This window comes from Balaenoptera musculus, chromosome 4, assembly GCF_009873245.2.
Source record: "Balaenoptera musculus isolate JJ_BM4_2016_0621 chromosome 4, mBalMus1.pri.v3, whole genome shotgun sequence".
NCBI lineage: Eukaryota > Metazoa > Chordata > Mammalia > Artiodactyla > Balaenopteridae > Balaenoptera > Balaenoptera musculus.
The window spans coordinates 24,104,248-24,129,267 of record NC_045788.1 but is presented as its reverse complement, the minus strand read 5'-3'; the positions used below and the strand labels follow the sequence as shown (position 1 = coordinate 24,129,267).

General features: G+C 37.5%; 1 protein-coding gene across 3 annotated transcripts in view; it reads left to right on the top strand.

Moving 5' to 3' along the window:
* SLC9A9 (solute carrier family 9 member A9) overlaps positions 1–25,020 on the top strand; it is a 541,542-nt gene that overhangs the window by 342,577 nt on the left and 173,945 nt on the right. For all 3 annotated transcript variants that reach the window (XM_036851048.1, XM_036851049.1, XM_036851050.1), the window contains exon 12: positions 8,110–8,263. In XM_036851048.1, coding sequence (XP_036706943.1) covers positions 8,110–8,263 — 154 coding nt within the window. The remainder of the gene's footprint in view (positions 1–8,109; positions 8,264–25,020) is intronic.

Below are 25,020 nucleotides of genomic sequence, written 5' to 3'. Positions count from 1 at the left end.
CTCCTGCCTCCAGCCTGGAGATCTGTTTTTCATAGCAGAGCCAGAGTGATCCTTTTAATCATAGAATAGATCCTAGCACTACCCTGCCAAAAACCTTCCTGAAGTTTTCCATCTCAAAATAAAATTCAAAAGCCTTGCTGTTCAAGAGCCCGGCATGATCTGGCTCGGTTACCTCTTTGGCATTATCTCCTTCCATTCACCCCCACCCCTCCCGCCCCCCATTGATTCCATTCTAGCCACACCAGCCCCTTTGCTGCTCTGTGAACATATCAGGCATATCCTTGCCTCAGGGCCTTTGCGCCTACTGTTCCAGAAGCCTGGAGTGCTTTTCTTCCAGACACCCACATGGCCTCTCCCTCATTAGAGTCTATGCTCAAATGTCACCTAACCAAAGTGGTTTTCCTAACCACCCTGAACACTCCAACCCTTCACATAAATATATCTTCTATCTTCTTATCCTACTTTTGTTTCCTTCACAACAACTTACATATTACTTTTTTTTTTCTATTTTAAACTAATCTGGAAACCCCTTTAAGGCAGAAACTATCTCTTGTTTTCTGCTATCTCCTAGAGCCCGAATGAATGAAGGAACACATGAACGTCACCACCTCGTATCTTGAGAGTCTGAAGCCACTGTAATCATTCAATTCAAAAGCGTTTACTGAGTTTCATGTTTTGGATACTATTAGAGATATTAAGTTGTGTAAAGAAGTTGTAATTCCAACCTTTTAAAAGATTAATAATTGAGAGTAAAGAATAGATCATATTAAACTACTGATTCATCTCAGACTATCATTTATTAATATGAGTGGCATGAGCAATATGTTTTATAGGATTTCCAAGAAAGAGAGAGCAATGTGGACTGGAGTATTCCAGGAAAACTTCATGGGGGTGGAATAGAGGCGGAAAGAAGTGAAACACAGGCTTAACGGTGGGATCATGGCATAGGGGCAAGGATAACAATTGTTTACAGAGAGAAAGAAGACCACCTTGTTGGTATGCAAAGCTCTCAGTGGACAAGGGGAGGTAGACCCGGAAAGGGGGGCAAAATTCTGATTGAAGTGTTTCTATGGGCTGTAGGAAGCCACTTATGGTTTCTGGGTCAGATCACCACCTCATAAAGCTAGATTCTGAGGAAACTGTTCAGAGGGACATCGATAGTCTGGAAGGAAGAAAGGATGGAGGCTGTTGTGCCAAGAGACCAGGGTGTTGGTCAGGGGCACAGTCAGAGTGTGAGGTGATGGGCCTTGGACCAAGGTGGTACAGAGGGAAGAGAGAGGAGCCTGAGCTTTCAGGTAACTCATTCTCTGCTGAATCCAAATCTCTAGAGTTAGGACACTAGCATGAATAACTCATACATTTTTAAGTTTCACAGTTGATTCTGATGTGCACTTCTGGCTAAAGGCCACAAGCTAGTCTTAAAAACCTCCATTTAGTGATGAGACAGCACAGATTCAGATGAGGCAAATGATCACGCATCCTGTCGGGCAGGCCTGAGAACAGATCCCAGGTCTCTTGACTCTCAGTACGAGGCTTTAAGGGTCTCAATAAATAATAAAAGGGCAGAAGCCAAACTTGAAGAAACAATTACTCAATCATTCCATTGAACTAAGAGGTATCAATCACTTTTCCATTTGTAATCAAGAATCATGAAGAATCAGAACATTCATCTGTTCATTGACCTTTTATGTGCTTGGCATTGCTCTACGTGTGTGGATAAACAAAGAGCCAGCCAATTAAGTGTAATGTCATAAGTCACCTGATAGGCCAAGCACAGTTTGTACTGGGAATGTCAGCCTAACCCAGGCCCAGACCTCAGTGGAGGCTTCCTAGAGAAATCAGAGGCTCAGCTGAGCTCTGAAGATCAGTTGGAATTAGGTGAAATTTGGGTGAGGGTTATAGAAGAAAGAACTAGAGAAAATTTGAATGGGAGAAAAATGATTCAAGTATAGAAAACCACATGTGCAAAGACCTCTTTCACCCCACCATTGATTTCAGTGCCTTAAACATTGCACATTTGTTGACAATGGCCATGATTTGGGCCCTCATGAAGTTTAGCAATCTTACCTTTTTCTTCATCAGACTATACATGCAAAGCATACTCTTTATACCTCTAATATACTTGATCATAATTTACCTGTTAAGAGACTCATTTTTGTAGAACCATGAGCCCTAGAATAGAGGAGCCCAAGCTTCCTCGCCATTGCATCTCCCCACTGTGCCTTGGGTAACAGGTAGCACAGAGTGAGTGCTCAATAAATGTTTAGTTTTAGACTCTTGCTTTGCACCTTCAATGAAAATACCTTAGGTGGTACTTGTATTCTTGTGATTTAAATGTAGCTGTATATGACCTTCACCCTGTTCAGAACACATCTGCAAATTTATAACAGATTAAGTTTCACTTTTGCTGTTTAAAGATAAACAGGAAGCTGCACTTTTTCTGCAGCAGGGGTCCTTGCCTGAAAGCTTTCCTTGGTTCAATAGTCTTCTATTGTTATGAATAGAACATCAACATAATTAACATAAGAATCCCTTAGAGGCCAATTTTAAATGAAACCACATTTAATTTCAGGTAATTCTTTTATTCCCCAAGATGATGCTAACTTTCCAACTGAGTATGTGAAATATGTCAAAGTCTCTGAACAGTAAACCCATCTAAAATGAGGTGATATAGTCTATAACCCCCAAAAGTGTAAAATTATGTCCATTAGTTGGCCAAAGCAAAGAGAAAAAGAAAGGTAAATCCAAAGAATCAAAGTACCCATAAAACAAAATAAAACACAAGTTTTGACAATGAGTTCTGAATTTCCTGGTTTGTAAGCAAAATGGCATGTGTTCTTGGAAAATAGTGTTTTGCTAAAAGAAACTCCTAAGTCAATACTAATCTTTAATTTCTAGTATTTTGCTGGTAGCCTAAGTAATTTATTTCAGTCCTAAAGTCCTCTGTTTCCCAAATCCATGGTGTGAAGGAGATAGGATAAGTGTGCCCAGAGCCTCCACATAACAGATAATCAGTACATATTGCTATGGACTCCCCTCACATAATGTGTCCCCTTCAAATCCATAAGTTGAAGCCCTAACTTCCAATATGATGTTATTTGGAGATGGAGCCTTTGGGAGACAATTAGGTTTAGATGAGGTTATGAGGGTGGGGCGCCCTATGATAGAATTAAGAAGAGACACCACTGAGCTTGCTCTTGCATGGCAAGCAGGTAGCCTTCTGCAAGCCAGAGAGAAAGCTCTCACCAGACCCGGCCATGCTGATGCCCTGATCTTAGACATCCCAGCTTCCACACTGTGAGAAATATTTTCTGTTGCTGGAGCCACCCAGACTATGGTATTTTGTTATGTCAGACTAAGACACATATGTGCTGAATGAAGCAATGAATGGCCATTGATTTGACAATTGTCTAGGTGCCAAATGTGTGATCAATAACTTTGGCATCATAAAGGATGAATGGTATGTAGGCAGTTGTTCTCATCTAGAGTTCTAAATGAGCTTCGCTTTGTCTACTTAGTGACCTCACCTTTCTCAGTTCCATGCTCCCCATGCTACTAGGCCATCTCACATGTGGCATGAGCTATATTTGCGACAAGTGGCCAGGGCTACAGGCAGATACTCTCTTCTCCAAAAGCACACTGTTTCTGTGGTTTTTTAGGTGACCATTATATGGGGAAGGGTTCCTCTTATCGAGCCATCTGGAAGTTGGTTCTAAATATCAATGTTTCTTAATATTCCACAAGTACAAGTACAAGGCAGTGGCTGCTTTTTTCTTTCTTCTTTTTTTTAAAGAGATCTCTACATTGCATCTCCTGTAAATATAGAGTTTTATTTATAGGATATAGATTTTTTTAGAAGTCAGAATAACATATATCTTTTGAGTATATTTTTAAACTCAGAACTGCTCATGTATAGATAATTTAGATTTAAGAGCCTAGTTATGCTAGTTTAACATAATAGCAATACATTATTAAACATATTCAGGAAGATAAATGATTATGTCCTTCCTTGCCCTTGATAAATAACATGAACTTTACAATAAACATGATATAGCAAGTTTTAACTTTTATTCCAGTCTCTATTTTTTTCTTTCTCACAAAATTCAAAGTAAAAACAAAACAAAAAATGAAAAAACAAAGCCAAAAACATACACACACACACACACACACACACACAGATATTCAATATAATGAAAACAAATACTTAGAGTCTTATCACTTAATATTTCTAATACACACCACTTAACTGGAGTAATGCTTCTTTATGGACACTTCTGGCAATGTGAGCTTGAGGAAAAGAGAAAAAGAAAAGATCACTTTCTGTCTCCAATCTTGTCCTGATTAAACACTGCTAGGAGCTTTACCTTAACCTATAAATTTTCTCCTCAGATATAGAAGGCTGTTGGAAAACTGTTTCTTTCAGTTCTCATTCCCTAATGACACCATATGTATTTCCTGGAGCGAACATTATTGAAATATTCTCCAGTAATAAGGGTTATTAATATCCCCACTCTCTTGTCCCCAGCTAGGTCTAAGTGCATGAACGTCTCTGGTGTACTCTTCTTGAGTACAGCCATCTAAGTGTTCAGAATTTCTGATGTATAAGAACTTTTCTTTATTAATATCTACTTCAAATGTTATCTTTCTTATCTTCAGGCCATTTCCTTGTCTACATGGAGATTTAGAATAATTTTCTTCCTCCATTACATTTTGTTCCTTGAAGATAATTTTGTAATCAGAGTGCATGTTCCTCTCTCTTTCTGAGGCTTCCTTGTTTCAGGCAAAATATATTAAGTCTCTCTATTCTAATACTCTGGATCTTGTGTTATGCAACTTGTCTCTTGTATATTCTCAGTGTAAAGATAAGAAAGGAGCATTATATTCTAAGTTGCCAAGCCAAGGATAAAGACTAAGGTAGTTACAGTTTTTCTCATCCTACCCTGTATCCAATTTCTAAAAGTCTTTTAATGTATGAATATTTAGAAAATTAGAAACCTAGATGATATTAATACAATAAATATTATAAAAAATGGACCATTGAAATTTTATGTATGTGACTTAAACCTTCCTATAAAAGTAACAAAAATCACTGCCTTTGACTTATACTTGCTATCATTATAAATGTTTACTTGCCCCTGTTACGTGGTATAACAGAGCCTGTAAATGTCTTATAAGTCTTGTGTTACCCAAGAGAGATTTTCCATTTTAACTTTTTTATTTTACTACTTGTGCTTTTATTTACTTTTCTTCAAAGTCTACATCTGTTTTTATAATGTCATCACACTTTGATTTGAAATTTTATCATTTAATCTTCTTTAACCTCTTCTTGCAAATATACTTAATATGGATTCATAAAAATTCAATTAACATATTATTATTAAAGAAGAAAAATAGACAAAAAAGCAGGTTTTAATAGGTCAGTTTAGATTATAGACTTTGTAAAAGTATGTTCTCAGGCTGGAATAATTCTTAAATGTCATTTAATCGTTTATTAATTTTCAGTGGTCCATAAGCTTGGTTTTCCTTGTTGTCTAACACACTTGATTTTCTAAAAGTATTTGTGCCCAGAAAGATTTTTTTTTGTAAAAACAGACAATATTCTTTTAAAATTTTATGGAAAGACAAAAGATCTAGAATATTTAAAACACTTTTGAAAATGAAAAATAAGAATCACTCTACCCGATTTTTTTTTTAATAGATCTTTATTGGAGTATACTTGCTTCACAACTGTGTTATTTTCTGTTGTACAACAAAGTGAATCAGCCATATGCATACATATGTCCCCATATCCCCTCCCTCTTGAGCCTCCCTCTCACCCTCCCTATCCCACCCCTCTAGGTCGTAGCAAAGCACCAAGCTGATCTCCCTGTGCTATGCTGCTGCTTCCCACTAGCTAACTATTTTACATTTGGTAGTGTATATATGTCGATGCTCCTCTCACTTTGCCCCAGCTTCCCCCTTCCCCACCCGCCCCATGTCCTCAAGTCCATTCTCTATGTCTACGTCTTTATTCCTGCCCTCCCACTAGGTTCATCAGTACCATTTCTTTTTTTAAATTCCATATGTATGCATTAGCATAAGGTATTTGTTTTTCTCTTTCTGACTTACTTCACTCTGTATGACAGACTCTAGGTCCATCCACCTCACTACAAATAACTCAGTTTCATTTCTTTTTATGGCTGAGTAATATTCCATTGTATATATGTGCCACATCTTCTTTAGCCATTCATCTGTCAATAGACATTTAGGTTGCTTCCATGTCCTGGCTATTGTAAATAGTGCTGCAATGAACATTGTGGTACATGACTCTTTCTGAATTATGGTTTTCTCAGGGTATATGCCCAGTAGTGGGATTGCTGGGTCATATGTTAGTTCTATTTTTAGTTTTTTAAGGAACCTCCATAAAGTTTTCCATAGTGGTTGTATCAATTTACACTCCCACCAACAGTGCAGGAGGTCTACCCAATACTAAGTCCTACCATATACCTACAATAATCATGACAGTGTACCATCAGAACAGGAATAGACACATAGATCAATGGAACAGAATTGAGAACCCAGGAATAGAGCCACGCAAATACACCCAATTGGTTTTTGACAAAGGTACAAAAACAATTCAGTAGAGCAATTAAACATCCATAGGCAAAAAAAAAAAAAGATCCTCAGCCTAAAACTCTCCCCTTATACCAAAATTAACTCAAGATGAGCATGGACTTAAAGGTAAAATGTAAAGCTAAATAACTTTTAGAAAAAATTTTAAAATATAAGGGAAAATCTTCGGGACCTAGAGCTAAGTAAAGAGTTCTTAGACTTGGCTCCAAATAGATGATTTATAAAAGGAAAAATCAACAGATTAGACTTTATCAATAAAAAGCTACAAAGTGGGAGGAAATATTTGCAAACTATACATCCAACAAAGGACTATTATCTAGAATATATAAAGAACTCTCAGAATTTAACCAACATCTAACAATTTAATTAGAAAATGAGATAAAGACACAAAGAGCCATTTCACCCAAGCAGGTAGATGGATCACAAATGAGCACATTAAAAAATGTACAATACCATTAGGAAAATGGAAATTATAACCCCAACAAGCTATCAAAATGGCTAAAATTTAAAATAATGACAACACTAAAGGCTGGTAAAGGTGGAGAAACTGGATGACTTATCTATTGCTGCTGGGATTGTAAAATGGTAGAGCCATTCTGGAAAAGTTTGGTAGTAATTTCTTTTAAAAACATGCTATATAAAAATATTAAATAAAATTAAATTTAAAAAAAGAAATATAATGTACACGTGAAACATAATGTTATAGTATATACAATGTTATACATATAAATTTAAATAATGTTACTTCAATAAAATTTTTAATTAAAATCAATTAATAAAAAAAAACACATGCAAATACCATATAACTCAGTGATTGCACTCCTGGGCATTTATCTCAGAGAGCTGAAAACTTACGTTCACTCACACAAAAGCCTTATTTGTAATAGCCAAAAACTGGAAACTACCCAGATGTCCTTTAACAGTTGACGGTTAAACAAACTGTGGAATATCCATACCATGGAAATACTACTCAACAATAAAAAGGCACAAACTATCAATACATTTGGCAACCTGGATGAGTATCCAAAAATTACGCTGGGTGAAAAAAAGCCAATTACAAAAGGCTGCATACTTCACGATTCCATTTATATAACATTCCTGAATCGGCAAAATTATAGAAATGGAGGATTGATTACTGGCTGCCAGATGTTGAGTTTGTGGGAGAGAAGTAGGTGTGGTTATAAAGGGCAACATGAGGGATCTTTCTGGTGTTGGGACTGTACTGAATCTTGACTATATCAGTGTCAAAGTCCTGGGTGTGATATTGTACTAGATAGTTTTGCAAGACGAGACGTTACCACTGGGGAGAAGGAAAGGGCACACAGGAAGTCCCTATTATTTCTTACAACTGCATGTGAGTCTACAGTTATCTCAAAATTAAAAGTTTAATTTTAAAATGTAATTGTGTTTGTCAGTAAACTGCAAAGATAAATTCAATGAAATGAGAATGAGACTCGTGCAGATGTTTCTTTTCCTTCTTTGGTTTTTCTCTGTAAGGTTTGCGAGGAGCGATAGCTTTTGCCTTAGCTATTCGGAACACAGGATCTCAGCCCAAGCAAATGATGTTTACCACCACTCTGCTCCTGGTGTTCTTCACAGTCTGGGTATTCGGAGGAGGAACAACCCCCATGCTGACCTGGCTTCAGATCAGGTGAGTGACACTGCTTAACAAAGGAAATCATTATGAGGCATGGCTGCACTGTTCCGTTTCTGATGTTGCTGACTGGTCAAGAGTACAATGGCATGTCTGTACACTAACTTTCCCTGGGGTCAAGTTGACCTTCATTCACAAGGTGAAACGGTATGACCTATCACCAACAGAATTGCCTTTTCCAAGAGTTCTAGAAATCTCAGGATGATGTTTATAGTCTACAGTCCCTAGAAATGAATTTCTTTATGAATTTTTCCATTCAATCATATTTACTGAGTATAATGTGATAATCTATGGAGTTTACAAAAATGAGTAAGACATGAGTCTCGTCCTCAAGATACTTATGATACAGTAGAATTTATACAGAAAAAGCTATAATACCAAGGAGAAAATGAATTTGCTTAGTTTTTAATTTGTCACAGCACTTAGGATAGAATTAGAGACACAGGAAATGCTTAAATGCATTTGATTATTCAGCCATATGTTTGGCCAGAGGGATGCTATAGACACAGATTAGACAATTTCTTAAAGGAAAATCGGGTCAAGGCTTCAGTTAGGGGCCATCCAATAAGCAGTGCTTGGAAGATGATTGGTATTAACCCAAAGTGTGCAGGTAGTAGAAGATATGATGAAAAATGAATAGTTTGTGCCAATTGTGAAAAAGTAAAATGTTGTTGTCTTTGTTTCTTTGATCTGGGTCCTCATTTTCATATCCCAGAATGTAACAGTGCTTTGCATAAATCACATTTTACTTTCCAAAGCCATACATCTTGATGATCATGCAGCCCCTCCCTGGTCCCCACCCATTCTCTGTGAGGCAAATCCATACCCACCACCTCTGACAAGAAAAGATCCATCTGACTGGGAAGGGATTTCCAAGAAGATATTTTTTCAGGCAAGGACTCTGGTATTCCAGCACCAATGTAGTGCTTGGCACATAGTAGAATGGAATAAATAATTGCTCCATGAAAAATTGAATGAATATAACCACACATGTAAATTCCTTTTGTTAAGCCTTTACTGACAAATTTCTATCCATCTGACAAATAGAAGCAGAAGCAGGACTCATGAGTTTAGGGTAAGAAAGCTTATGTCTAAACTGGGCCAAGTGGTTATGCATTAAACGGAATTCAAGGAAAAAAGGACCTCTTCAAGTATTGTGAATATTGCTAACACATAAAAGGGCTTTGACCAAAGGTTGAAATGGAGAATGTTTTGAAATACTTGTTGAACTATTTTCTAGGCATATAAATGTGACCTTCAATTTCTTTCACGGTGGTAGCTGCTTATAGGCTCCTCTGGATGAGCACGAATATTTTATTAAACGCTATAGTGTTGAGTCTCCTGTAAACTGATAGTAAGATAATGGTGTGTTCAGGTTTCGGGAAAATAAATTCAGTAGGTGGATCCATGCATGGAAAAATTAGGACTTGGAAAGCAGAAGTTAGAGGATACCAATCCTCACAAGATAAATGTATTGAATGCTCTATCAGGTAAATTAGAATATTCAGAACATAAAGTGGTGCCGGCAACATTTTCTTAAAGTAATTCAAATATAACTTATTTTCTACTATTGTCTTTCTTTACCCTGAAGGATTTGTCCCCAAATCAATAACATGTTTTACCCTAAAATGTTTACCTAACTCTACTGTAGTGTTTTCCAAAGGTATCCACTGACTTCAGACAGATGTCATAGCTCATGCAGTCTCTTGATATCCAGATCAGTAGGGACAGGGTAATATAAAATGGGGCCTTAGGCAGTTAGAATGTTTATCAGGTTATAGGACAGGGACTAATAAAGAAGGATAGTAATGTCAACTATAACGTCCACGGGTGAGGGGCCTGGAGGTCATCCTAGGCCAGTGCTATTATGGCCTGCTGGGAGGCACAGCATGGAGTTGCCAGGTCGTGGAGATGCCCCAGTGCAAATTGGCCCCAAACGGCCCAACTGATTCAATGCCAGACTTGTCCACCAGCCAGGAGGGGAGAAGAGTAAAAGCAGGACCGTGATATATTTAAGGAAATGAGCTGACAGGGCTCTGGTCCAGCAGGCCAGGTGGAAATCCCAGCTGGGAGCTAGAGTGTTAATCTGAAATCAGGGCATAAACCCAGTCAGAGAGACAGAGACCCAGTCATGAGGAAATCAGAGGGGATAACTGAGCTTTATAGGTATGTGTGTATCTAGGAAGTCAACCCAGGCAGACAGGATACAGGGCAGCAAGACCAAGTTAAGACCAAAGGCTCTCAAACTTTCATGAACATCGGAACCAACTGGAGGGCTCATTAAACCCCCAGATTGCTGGGCCCCTGCCCCAGAGGTTCTGATCAAGTAGGTTTGGTTCAGGGCCTAAGTATTTGCATTTTAACCACACTCCAGGCAATGTTGTTGCTGCTGGCTCTAGGACCACATTTTGAGAACCACTGGTTTAGACTTATAACCCCACATAGAGATGGGGCTAATATTAAATACTGTCAGATTTGGCTGGGGTTGCCCAGGGCCCCACACCTGAACCTCAAGTTTAAAAATTTTAGCACCTATGCTGGAGGGAAGCAGGGGCTAACTTGAAGAGAAAAATTCATTGTGCATTGATCAACGAGAAGGAAATAGAGCACAATACAATAAGCATAAAAGAATAGGATCATTAAGTTAGTGTGTGTTCAGACACACACACAAGCACGACATAAATTTGGTTTGACCATGTTACAGTGATACCAGCATATGCCCCACTTCCACTGTGGTTTATAATGCTATCAAAGAAATCCTTCATTTCATTATCGCTTTTAAATGATAGTTGTCCATCATTTACACTATATTTAGCAAGACTTTGCTTCTTTACAGAGCAACGTCTCATTGACCAACTTTCATGTCAGCTTCTTTCCATAAAACGCCAGAATATTAGTAAATTGGGGCTTTAATAAGATGATACATAAAGGGAAACCCAAGGGGCAGGTGTACAAATGTAATATTGAATGAACTCAGGCATCCTCACTTGGTTATGATTTATTTATACATTTGACATTGCCCTCCCTTTTTGGTTTTTTTAAATTTCTACATTTTTTTTCTCTTAAATTATCAGGTATGTACTTGAGTTTATTTATTCATTTTTTTAGTCCCTATAAAATTTGCCATTCAGCTGCAAACTACCACCATAAGATGCAGATAAAATGTTTCATGTAAGGTAAAAATTGATAATATTAATATGAGTTGCACTTTGATAGAAAAACTTTAAAACAGCAATGACTTCATGCTTAAAGGGACTCAGCATGATCTTAACATATGAAACAAATTCTTCATTGGTTAAGTTTTATCCTAAGCGCATTCAAATTTCTTGTCCTAAAGCTGATGTTTTTTTAATAATAACAAATATTTTTAATGCAGCATTTGAAATAAATCGCGAACCTTTGTTTCTTAAAATTCTAGAGAAAAAGAAAAGACTCCCCCAGTATTATTTTGGAGGTTTTCATGTAAAAGAAAGCAGAATGGTTTCTCGATTAGAATCCAGATATCCTCCCTTCTGTGAATTACATTAATGCTGGTGGTGAGGAAAACCCAGTTCCCAGTCTCCAAGGACTAGCTCTGCTGTTAACCAAGAAACAAGAGATCAAAGGTGTCAGGCTTTGCCCTACAGAGGCCAATAAACAGTATTGTCCACCAAATAATTACACATGCCTACAAATACACCTCAGAAACCAGTGGGGCAGAGCTCTCCGGCAGTGGTAAGTAATCTGGGATGGTAACCCCATCCTTAGTTTAGGGTAGGGTGTCACATGGAGTTAACAGAACTCATGAGAATGGAGCCCGTACCACAGTGCCAACATTTCCTGGCTTCTCCCAGATAGGAATGCTGGACCCATCTCTTCGAAATACCTCAGCCACAGTACAGAAAGCCTTGCACACCAGAGCAATTCAGAACTTGTATTCCAGACAATATGAGAAAGTGCCCCCAGCAAGATGACTTCTACAGTTTCCAGATTTTTGCTTCGAACATCTCAAAGAGTAATAGCTGGCTTTTATTGACTATTTACTCTGTGCTAGATACTTAGAAAATAAAGTGCCAGGCATAAGACCTCCCTGTGACTCAGCCTCTAATCTATAAAACGGGGATGATAGCAGTAGCTGCCTCCTAGGGTGGGTGAGGCCTGGCAAAGTGGCCCAGGGTCACCCCACTGTCCGGCTACAGAGTCAGACTACAAGGCCAGGCAGCCTGAGCCCAGGGCCTGTGCTCCCAACTGGTTCATTCTTCTGCTGCCCCAAATAAATGAGCTAATTCCTGAAGCCTGCAAACTACCTTGATTAACAAATTCTCTGGGGAAAAAGAGATGTACTTTTATAAGCAAGACAGGCCAGTTAAAAACAAACACAGGAAATCTTCATCCCTCATGAGTGATGGGGTTGACCTGCTAGTGCCACACAGAAGTTTCTTGCTGCAGATTTTTTCCCTTGATCTAGAAAAGTTAAAGGTAAACAAGGCCAGCCCTGATCTCAGGTAGCCAAGCAGGGACGTTTGTCTTCCTCAATTATAGGAATTTGGAATTAGAGGAATTTGTTACCCTCAGGCTCATTTCCCAACCCCATTCGGGATCCCAAGTCAGCCTGCTGTCAGCCCCTTCCTCAGATCAAACAAAAAATCACACATACTGCCCTGTGTCCATTGCAGAGTGAATAACTTTTAGCTAGTGCAATGTCTCCACTACCATTATTTTAGTTAAGTATTTAACATTTATTTTGGGTTTATGGCCCATCCTATTTTATGTCGTCCTAGAATGATTTCTTTATCATATATACCAACTGGCTACAAAGTTTATAATAACAGCCACCATGGGAATGCACACAGTGGTAAAGAGAGAACTGTCTTTAGTAATAGTTTTTAATCTTAAACAATAGTAGAGTTAAATATACCTGCTTACATACAGACTTCCTTTATTGCTGAGGTGAGGCAATGTCAATTTTATATAATGGAAGAATACGTATAATCAAGTTCCCTTCATATCCAGCTGTGTTGTGCCTGGTTTTCTTTCTAGCATCCAAAGTCTCATGCATGTTTAACAATTTACTTCACTGGTGTACTAACATAGTAAATCAGTGCACACATTCTGGAGGCAGACGGTATGGCGCCCAACCATGCCCCCCTCTCTTACTAGCTGTGGGATCTTGAGCAAGAAATTCAACCTCTCTATGCTTCAGTTTTCTTATTTGTAAACTTGGAACAATAATAATACCTACCTCTTTAGATTTTTATATGGATTAAGTATTGCACGTATAAATTTAGGGCACACAGTAAGTGCTCAATAAATGTTGCTGTAACACTACCCAAAAGACCACCTATGAGCCTTTTCTTATCCAAACACTCTTTTTCTGCCTATGGCATATATATACACACACACATACATACACATAAAGTGTTATTAATTAATTGTATTTATGAAAGCATGGTTTACATGGGGAATAGAAAGAAATAGCCTCTGGGGAGCTTAGTTCATTTTATGTAATGATTAGATTCATCAGTTTTACAGGCAGCTCCTATTTCTGCATTCAAAATGATAAACCTCTTAAGGAAAAATGCTCACAAAAAGCGTTATATTCATCCAACAGCTCAGAAAGATTCTTTCTAGAGCTTGCTTTATTTCCTTCTGAACATGATAATCTTTGCTTAGGATCTCTTCAGATATTTAATTTGCACTGCTTCATCAATGTGTATCAATTCATTATTTTGCATTGACTGTGTACCAATTTGTACATTTTGTCTCAATTTTTATTAATTGGCAGGTCCGAGAAATACCCTTTGTCATGAAACATGGAAAACCAGTTTACTCATTTGAATGTAAACTTATACTTAATATCCCCTACCTCTCACCCCCATTTAAAATTACGTTCTATTTTCTGTAGGCTCTTGTAAAAAATGTTTCACAGCTCCAAATATTTATTGCTTAAATCAATCTAGTTTGACATATTTTATTAAAGATGTTGTATAACTCTAGTAACCTATTGTTAACCTAAATATATCCTAGGTTTTTAACAAGCAGGGATTAGCAGCTCCTAAATTTGCCTCCAATGCCATCTGGGTTCATTAATATGCTTTCTTTCTATGTACTGAATCTTCCCAGTTTCAGAGATAATAGTCTTTATGTTCATAAGTGCCAGCTCTCCTCCACTAGGCATGTTCTTATTTATCTCCTCCAATGTGCTCTTGAGAACATCGATGTTAATAAGCTTCACCCATTTATTAAGTTTACCAAACAGTGAACATTCTTCTCTATCGAAGAGAATTTATTAGCTTGCTACCATAAAGTATGATCAAATATAGGTGGCTTACTTTAAGTCATAGATGTATCTTTACTTTGGGTAATAGGTGAAGTCTGAAAAAAAAATATTTTAAATGCAATAGATGGAAATTGTGATCCAAAAGACTATGGAGGGGTTCCAGTTCTGGTCAAGATGGTGTAAGCACACTTACTCCCCTCTGTCTCTTCCAACGAATGCAACTAAAATCCCTGGCCAGAATGAATGTAGCAGTCATCTAAGGACTCTTAAAAGCAAGTAGTAGCAGATAGATTGGGGAAGGAAACCAGAATTCAGAGTACTATTAACAGTTAAGAACGTGAATTTCTTTAAATATATATATATATAAAAAAAAAAAAAAAGAAAAAAAAAAAAAAAAAACAGTGATGAATTTCCCATTTTTTTTTCTCCTCTGGAATCTCTTGACCTGAACTCAAAGGCAGTTTAAGGGCCAGAACTGCACAACAAGGAAGGCAGACAGAACTGCAAAAGAAATTATCTGTTTGGGACATAAGGAACAGGACAGAGGACTGCTGAGGGTCAAAAGAGTGAGGGAAATCCCCTCTTTTGTTTGTTGTTATCATTTACTTCATTCTCATCCCAATACCAGGCAAACCTGGGGCAGCAGTGGTAATGATGGCAGCAACAGTTGGGTGGACCCCAAATTCCCAACCAGAGGAACTGAGGTCCAGAGGCCTTGGGAAGAAGTCCCACTGCATTTTTTTTCTCTCTTAATCTTATCACTGCTTGAGCTTGGAAACGGGCCCAATATTATGGAAAAATCATGGGAAACATGTAGCAGTGTAGGGAAACGAAAGCCCTTGGCTTTGGGAAGCCAGAAAACATGGAAGAGATTGTGGAGTAGAAGGAATACAAGAAAGTGATCCGATAAAATTGTGTATAAGCTTTTGGGCTCACCTCCAAGCTATGTAAGCATGTATCTGACCCTAAACAGCACACCAAAGTGTGAGACATGAGCTACAAGATAGAGCATCACTCAGGTCCCAGACTGTACACTGGATGGCACACATGCAGGGCATGTGTGGATCATAGATCAAAATGTAAAATATAAAACTATAAAACTTCTAAAAGGAAACATAAGAGAAAAATCTTCATGACCGTAAATTAGGCAAAGGAGTCTTAAATGTTATACCAAAAGCATCATGTACAAAAGAAAAAAATGATAAATTGGACTTCATCAAAATGAATATTTTTCGCTTTGCAAAAGACACTGTTAAGAGAATGAAAATACAAGCTACATACTCACACTTAAAGAGAATGCATTGCTGGTGGGAATGCAAAACATTATGGCCAATCTGTAAATCACTTTAGCAGTTTCTTATAAAGTTAAACATACAATTATTATAGGACTCAACATTCCATCTTCTAGACATTTAGCCTAGAGAGCAAAATGGGGATAACAGGATCTGTCTCTGAAGATTAAATGTGTGAACATTAAATAAGAAAATACACGTTAAAGTCCTTTAAGCAGAACTAAGCACTCATTAGTAACCTTATTTTACTCACAGCTTTTATTAGAAATGTCAGATAAATTTTAATAGTATTTTCAGCATATATTGAGATAATCACATAGTTTTTTCCTCTACTTTATTGATGTGATGAAATATATTGATAGATATCCTGGTATTGAGTTATTCTTACAATCTCAGGATAGCTATTTTTTCCTACAATTCTGCTATCTATAACAATAACTGAGGTTAGTCTATACTTTTTCTTTTTGGGGGTAGAGGGGGCTGCCTTTATTGGGTTTAAATAGTGTTAAGGAAGTGCTACATTCATAGCATGAGCTAAAGACTTTTCTATTTTTTCATGGCCTGAAATAGCATAGCATAGAAATGATCAGATTTTTAAAGGCTAGTTAGGAGTCAGCTGTAAACCCATCTGGTTCCTGGAGTTCTTTTAATGGTGGGTTTTTAATCACCCTTCAAGTGTCTCCTATGGTAATTGGTGTATTCAAATGTAAAATTGTCATTTCTTTAAACTCAAAAATGGTCAAGTATTGTCAATTTCATATAGTTCAACTAAAAACGATATCCATATACCATTTACCTAGTTTTATCCACTGTTAATAATATGCCCGTTTTGCTTTCTTGCCTTTATATATACATATATATCACATATATACATATATATATCACATATATTAAATATGTGTTTTTATTTATTCTTTTATTTTTCACTGAATCATTTCAATGTAAAAACAGACATACACTTCTTATCTAAATACTGAAGGATACAACTTTGAAAAACAAGGACATTCTATTAGGTAACCAAAATACCATTACTGTGTCTAAAAATATTAAAAACAATTAATAATTTTATCAGTACATACACAAATTTCCCCAGTTATTGCAAAAAAAATTATGTATAGATGTTTTTTAATTCATGATCAAATCAAGATTATGTATTATATTTGGTCAATTTTTTTTTTTTTTAGTCTCTTTAAACCAGTTTCTCTCGTTTTCTTCCCCATGTCATTGATTTTTAGAAGAAACCAGGTCAGTTGTTTTGCACACTATTCCACATTCTGGACTTGTTTGTTTCCTCCTAGCATCCATTAATATGTTCTTCTCTCTGCTATATTTCCTGTAAACTAGAAATTAGGTCAAGGCTTGAAATTCAGGTTGAACCTTTTAGACAAGTATATTCATTGGCAAATGCTCAAGTCTTTCTCACTCGTTAGGGGTATGCTTCAAGTACAACTGTTGGACTGTACTATTCCACATGGTACCTGGTAGCCCCATGTCTTTTGACCATGTGGATGTGGCTAGTCCAAACTGAGACTTACCATGCTGTGTAGTGAACTGTGTCCTCTCAAAATTCATATATTGAAGCCCTAATCCCCAGTGTGAGTATACTTGGAGACAGGGCTTTCAGGAGGTAATGAAGGTTAAATGATATCATGAGGGTAGGGTCCTAGCTGACAGGACTGGTGGACTTGTAAGAAGAGAGATCGAGATCAATCACTGTCTCCCTGCACACACGCTCCAAGGAACGCAACGAGGACACAGGGAGAAGGCGGCTGTCTGCAAACTAGGACGAATGCCCTCACTAGAACTTAGCCATTCTGGCACCTTGATCATAGACTTCTAGCCTCTAGAACTGTGACAAAATAAATGTCTGTTGTTTAAGCCAAAAAGAAAAGAATATTCATTGGTAATGCTCTATGCTTAATAACGTGTATTTCAAAAAAAAAAAATTAATAATGTGTATTTCATATCAACAGGCACGTAAGGTCAAGTTGTCCCACTCTTGGTGATGCTAAGTTTGTTCATATGGTTATAGTGCTAACCCCCATTGTAAAAGTATAGTTTTACCTTTGGAATTAGTTTTTTTTTTTTTTTTAAGAGTACTTTTATTTATTTATTTATTTATGGCTGTGTTGGGTCTTCGTTTCTGTGCGAGGGCTTTCTCTAGTTGCGGCGAGCAGGGGCCACTCTTCATCGCGGTGCGCGGGCCTCTCTCTGTCGCGGCCTCTCTTGTTGCGGAGCACAGGCTCCAGACGCGCAGGCTCAGTAGTTGTGGCTCACGGGCCCAGCCGCTCCGCGGCATGTGAGATCTTCCCAGACCAGGGCTCGAACCCGTGTCCCCTGCATTGGCAGGCAGATTCTCAACCACTACACCACCAAGGAAACCCTGGAATTAGTTTTTAACCTATGGGGCAATACTTGAGCACTGTGTGAATCTCCTGTCTCCAATCTCTCTGTAAGCCACTGTTTTTAGCGTCCATTGATGATCCTTCTCTAATTCAATGATTACATTTGAGATGATTCAGTTTTGATTTCCTTTGCTAGGTAATTTTTTGACAGTTTCTTAGTTTACCAAACGATCACAGTTTTGATCACCTTTTTAAAAATTTATTTCTAATTTATCAAATTATGAGAATGTTATCAGTAATAATTCTACTTTTAAAATGTAAGATTTTCGGGACTTCCCTGGCGGTCCAGTGGTTAAGACATTGCCTTCCAGTGCAGGGGGTGTGGGTTCGATCCCTGGTCAGGGAGCTAGGATCCCGCATGCCTCGCAGCCAAAAAGCCAAAACATAAAACAGAAGCAGTATTGTAACAAATTCGATAAAGACTTTAAAAAAATGGTCCACATCAAAACATTTTTTTTAAATAATAAAATATAAGTTTTCTTTGTGATCAAGTACATGTCTGATTTGGGTGTATATCCCATGGACATGAAAAGAAGTATATTTGCTATTTTTAAGAAAAAAGTTCTGTACATATGTATTGAGTTTCTTGATTATGTTACTCAAATTCCCTATATCCTTATCTATATTTTTACTAGATGTCAGATTCTGAAAGAGGTACATTAAATTTCCCACTATAATTTTTTTTTTGTAATCAAGGTCTTGCATTCTAATTTTATACGGTCTTTCACGTATTTCTGATGTGTTGTGTGTAGTACACAAATTGTGTACTTCAAATTGTCTGGTATGTCTTTCTCATCCCAGAAATGAAACTTAAAATGGTTGTATCCTTCTTATATGTTCATGCCCCTCTTCTATCCCCTAGTTCTCATAATGTGGAATCTTAAAGAGTAAAAGTAATATAGAAAAGTCATTTTCATTAGCACTAGACAGTGGGGACTCCCTATTTCCTCCATTTCATTCTGGTTATAAGTGAGCAGTGAGCTAGTAGATTTCAGTGTTTTGATCAACATCATTTCATTCCCTGAAGTCCTTAACTTCTCTTCAGAAAATAAAGTCTTATTTTTTTAATCTATTATAATCTTTTACCTGCTAGTGTGCACTTTAAACCTTATGGTTTAAAATGTGTAAAATCCAAAGAATTACAATAAAGCTCCCGTTTAGCATCTACCCTAGAGATCAATTGCAAGCCAAAATATGGGATTTTAACTGGAGTTTTTAAAAATAAGTGTTGAATTCTATCACACAGAGTCACTTGGAAGAAATTGCTTAAGACAGGGAATTGCCCATTAGAGGCAAAATATGCTTTAATGCAGATTTCATTGTATTCGGTACAAGGAATGTTTGGAAGAGTCTTAGCTGTTCTTTTCTTTTCTTTTTCTTCTCCTTTTTTTTAATGGGCAGAGTGTTCGATGCTTCCCAATGCTAGATCTGTAGTGCAGAGTATAACTGGCCAGTTATGAAGCAACACTCATGTTTGGAGATGAGGGTGAAAAGCATCTGAACAGTTGACTTCTCAGTGGCACTGGCTGCTTATTTCTTATTTTCTGCAGGATTCAAAGTGGACCTCAAAGGTCACCGCATGTCCCCTTGAGCCTCCTTGTGGCTCTTTCTCCTTGGGCACAGCACCCACACATGAGTCCCCACCAAGCAAGTGATCATCTTTGTTTGGAAAGTTCCAGCTGGGAATGGGTTTGGTTCAGTCCGTTCCGGGGCCACCACAGCCTGGGTTTCCTCACCTGCCCCTCTGCGTGGCCCTCCTGGGACTCTGCCAGGGAGTGCAGCTGCCTCCCTGCCGCCTTTGTCCATGTGGGTTGCAGTTTATTCTGGTCTACCCAGCAAAATAATCCCACCCTTCTCTTTTTTGTTGTTGTACTGTCGCCATGGATCTACTCATTTTTATATAGCACTCTTAGCATTTCAAAGGGATTCTCAGAGAAAGGGGAGAAAATACAAATGTTTGAAACAGTAATCTTAATTCTATTTTTCATGAGCCATTACCAGGCATTTAAGCAGGTGTTTAATTTTTATGAGTATAAACTAATACATGCTTATTATATAAAATTAGAAAACTAAAATATTATTTTAAAAAAAGAAATTCAGCTGAAGTCCTTCTATACAGAGATAATTACTAACAGTACATTTTTCTATAGACTTTTTTTTTGGAAATCAATTTTTTTTAAACAAAACTCAGATCTGTTATTTTTTTACTTAATATATAGCATGATAACTTTCCAATTTTATTAGCTATCCTATGAAATTATGTTTTCAAGGACTGAATAACAAAATCACATGAATATGCCAAAATTATTTATCTACATCGGCATTAGAATATATTAGACTAGATTTATTTTAAACTGTTATAAATGATGTAATTATTTCATACATACATACATACATACTTGCATAAAACTTTTAGTATCTCTGATTTTTTTTTAGAATAAAAATGAAATTAAGGAGTCAAGGGTAGAATATTTTCTAGAGCTCAAAATATACTTTGCCAAATTGTTTCTAGTAAGGTCAGGTTAAACACAAATAATGTAATCTATTCTCTCCTTGGTGACTTTCCAACCTGTTTCTTATAGTCCAGGATTACTGCATGTTTTGAGGATGCCTAACAGTTTTCTAAAATTTTATCCTGATTCCAGAAGCTCATTTCTTCTAGGTCTTCAGGAAGATGTTTCTTTTTCTTCATTCTATAAAACATCTTGGTAAGCTCTGTGTGATTTTTCTTGTCTCCAGTAGTATTTGAATATGGAGAAAGATTTCCAGACTTGGTATTTGCCAACAGACAGGTATGTGGATTGCCCCTGGCTCCGCTAAACGGCCATCTGGTTGTTCATCACATTATTTTCTGGGAGCCATAGCAAGCAAGTCAATATGCAACATTTGTAACCTAGGCTCTAGGATGAAGCAAATATTCCTCTTTGAAGCCATGCCCTATGTGTAGAATTTTCTGTCATCCTCACTTCTCAGCCTTGAGGCCCTCTGAACCAGTGCTGCACACTCTGCTCCTAGCATCTCCCACCTCCACCCTTGGCTACCACTTTACTTATGGGACATTTGTACCCCTGGAATGCAATGTGCCATTGCAAATGCTGACCTCTGTCCCCTGTCCTTTCCTTCACTCATTCACAGTCATTCAGCAAATACCTATTGAGCTTCTACTCTGTGCCAGCCACCAGATAAAGCATAGAATACAAGAAACCACAGTCCCTGCCTTTGTGAGGCTGACACAACACCCCCAACTGCCACCTTGCATCCCACCCTATGACTTTCTGCTCTAGGTTGTTTCGTTGATACAAGTTCTCTAGGTTGCGGCAGATAGTGAGGCAAAGAACATAGTGGGTTTCAGCTGTCTTGCAGACAGGCAAGGATGCTGTATTCCATGAAGTGGGGTAGGGGTAGGGATAGGCCACTGGTTGCTCTTCTCAAAATAGCTTGTGATTATTATTTTTTTCAACATCTTTATTGGAGTATAATCACTTTATAATGTTGTGTTAGTTTCTGCTATATAACAAAGTGAATCAGCTATATGTATACATATATGCCCATATCCCTTCCCTCTTGTGTCTCCCTCCCACCCTCCCTATCCCACCCCTCTAGGTGGTCACAAAGCACCGAGCTGATCTCCCTGTGCTATGCAGCTGCTTCCCACTAGGTATCTATTTTACATTTGGTAGTGTATATATGTCCATGCCACTGTCTCACTTCATTCCAGCTTACCCTTCCCCCTCCCCGTGTCTTCAAGTCCATTCTCTGCATCTGCATCTTTATTCCTGTCCTGCCCCCAGGTTCATCAGAACCATATATATTTTTTTAGATTCCATACATATGCGTTAACATACGCTATTTGTTTTTCTCTTTCTGACTTACTTCACCCTCTATGACAGACTCTAGGTCCATCCACCTCACTACAGATAACTCAATTTCGTTTCTTTTTATGGCTGAGTAATATTCCATTGTATATATGTGTCACATCTTCTTTAGCCATTCATCTGTCGATGGACACTTAGGTTGCTTCCATGTCCTGACTATTGTAAATAGAGATGCAATGATCACTGTGGTACATGTCTCTTTTTGAATTATGGTTTTCTCAGGGTATATGCCCAGTAGTGGGATTGCTGGGTCATATGGTAGTTCTATTTTTAGTTTTTTAAGGAACCTCCATACTGCTCTCCATAGTGGCTGTATCAATTTACATTCCCACCAACAGTGCAAGAGGGTTCCCTTTTCTCCACACCCTCTCCAGCATTTATTGTTTGTAGATTTTTTGATGATGGCCATTTTGACTGGTGTGAGGTGATGCCTTATTGTAGTTTTGATTTTCATTTCTCTGATGATTAGTGATGCTGAGCATCCTTTCATGTGTTTCTTGGCAGCCTGTATATCTTCTTTGGAGAAAAGTCTATTTAGGTCTTCTACTCATTTTTGGATTGGGTTGATTATTTTTTTGATATTGAGCCACATGAGCTGCTTGTATATTTTGGAGATTAATCCTTTGTCTGTTGATTTGTTTGCAAATATTTTCTCCCATTCTTAGGGTTGTCTTTTCATCTTGTTTATGGTTTCCTTAGCTGTGCAATGGCTTTTAAGTTTCATTAGGTCCCATTTGTTTATTTTTGTTTTTATTTCCATTTCTCTAGGAGGTGGGTCAAAAAGGATCTTACTGTGATTTATGTCATAGAGTGTTTTGCCTATGTTTTCCTGTAAGAGTTTGATAGTGTCTGAACTTACATTTAGGTTTTTAATCCATTTTGAGTTTATTTTTGTGTATGGTCTGAGGGAGTGTTCTAATTTCATTCTTTAACATGTAGCTGTCCAGTTTTCCCAGCACCAGTTATTGAAGAGGCTGTCTTTTCTCCATTGTATATTCTTGCCTCCTTTATCAAAGGTAAAGTGACCATATGTGCGTGGGTTTATCTCTGGGCTTTCTATCCTGTTCCATTGATCTATATTTCTGTTTTTGTGCCAGTACCATACTGTCTTGATTACTGTAGCTTTGTAGTATAGTCTGAAGTCAGGGAGCCTGATTCCACCAGCTCCTTTTTTCTTCCTCAAGATTGCTTCAGCTATTCAGGGTCTTTTGTGTTTCCATACAAATTGTGAAATTTTTTGTCCTAGTTCTGTGAAAAATGCCATTGGTAGTTTGATAAGGATTGCATTGAATCTGTAGATTGCTTTGGGTAGTATAGTCCTTTTCACAATGTTGATTCTCGCTATCCAAGAACATGGTATACCTCTCCATCTGTTTGTATCATCTTTAATTTCTTTCATCAGTGTCTTATAGTTTTCTGCATACAGATCTTTTTTCTCCTTAGGTAGGTTTATTCCTAGGTATTTTATTCTTTTTGTTGTAATGGTAAATGGGAGTGTTTCCTTAATGTCTGTTTCAGATTTTTCATCATTAGTGTATAGGAATGCAAGAGATTTCTATGCATTAATTTTGTATCCTGCTACTTTACCACATTCATTGATTATCTCTAGTAGTTTTCTGGTAGCATATATAGGATTCTCTATGTATAGTACCATGTCATCTGCAAACAGTGACAGCTTTTCTTCTTCTTTTCCGATTTGGATTCCTTTTATTTCTTTTTCTGCTCTGATTGCTGTGGCTAAAACTTCCAAAACTTTGTTGAATAATAGTCGTGAGAGTCGGCAACCTTGTCTTTTTCCTGATCTTAGAGGAAATGGTTTCAGTTTTTCACCATTGAGAATGATGTTTGCTGTGGGTTTGTTGCATATGGCCTTTATTATGTTGAGGTAGGTTCCCTCTATGCCCACTTTCTGGAGAGTTTTTATCATAAATGTGTGCTGAATTTTGTGGAAAGCTTCTTCTGCATTTTTTGAGATTATCATATGGCTTTTATCCTTCAGTCTGTTAATATGGTGTATCACATTGATTGATTTGCATATATTGAAGAATCCTTGCATTCCTGGGATAAACCCCACTTGATCATGGTGTATGATCCCTTTAATGTGCTGTTGGATTCTGTTTGCTAGTATTTTGTTGAGGATTTTTGCATCTATGTTCATCAGTGCTATTGGCCTGTTGTTTTCTTTTTTTGTGACATCTTTGTCTGGTTTTGGTATCAGGGTGATGGTGGCCTAGTAGAGTGAGTTTGGGAGTGTTCCTCCCTCTGCTATATTTTGGAAGAGTTTGAGAAGGATAGGTTTTAGCTCTTCTCTAAATGTTTGATAGAATTCACCTGTGAAGCCAACGGGTCCTGGGCTTTTGTCTGTTGGAAGATTTTTAATCACAATTTCAATTTCAGTGCTTGTGATTGGTCTGTTTATGTTTTCTGTTTCTTCCTGGTTCAGGCATGGAAGGTTGTGCTTTTCTAAGAATTTGTCCTTTTCTTCCAGGTTGTCCACTTTATTGGCATATAGTTGCTTGTAGTAATCTCTCATGATCCTTTGTATTTCTGCAGTGTCAGTTGTTACTTCTCCTTTTACATTTCTAATTCTGTGGATTTGAGTCTTCTCCCTTTTTTCCTTGATGACTCTGGCTAATGTTTTATCAATTTTGTTTATCTTCTCAAAGAACCAGATTTTAGTTTTATTGATCTTTGCTATTGTTTCCTTCATTTCTTTTTCCTTTATTTCTGATCTGATCTTTATGGTTTCTTTCCTTCTGCTAACTTTGGGGTATTTTTGTTCTTCTTTCTCTAATTGCTTTAGGTGTAAGGTTAGGTTGTTTATTTGAGATTTTTCTTGTTTCTTGAGGTAGGGTTGCATTGCTATAAACTTCCCTCTGAGAACTGCTTTTGCTGCATCCCATAGGTTTTGGGTGGTCATTTG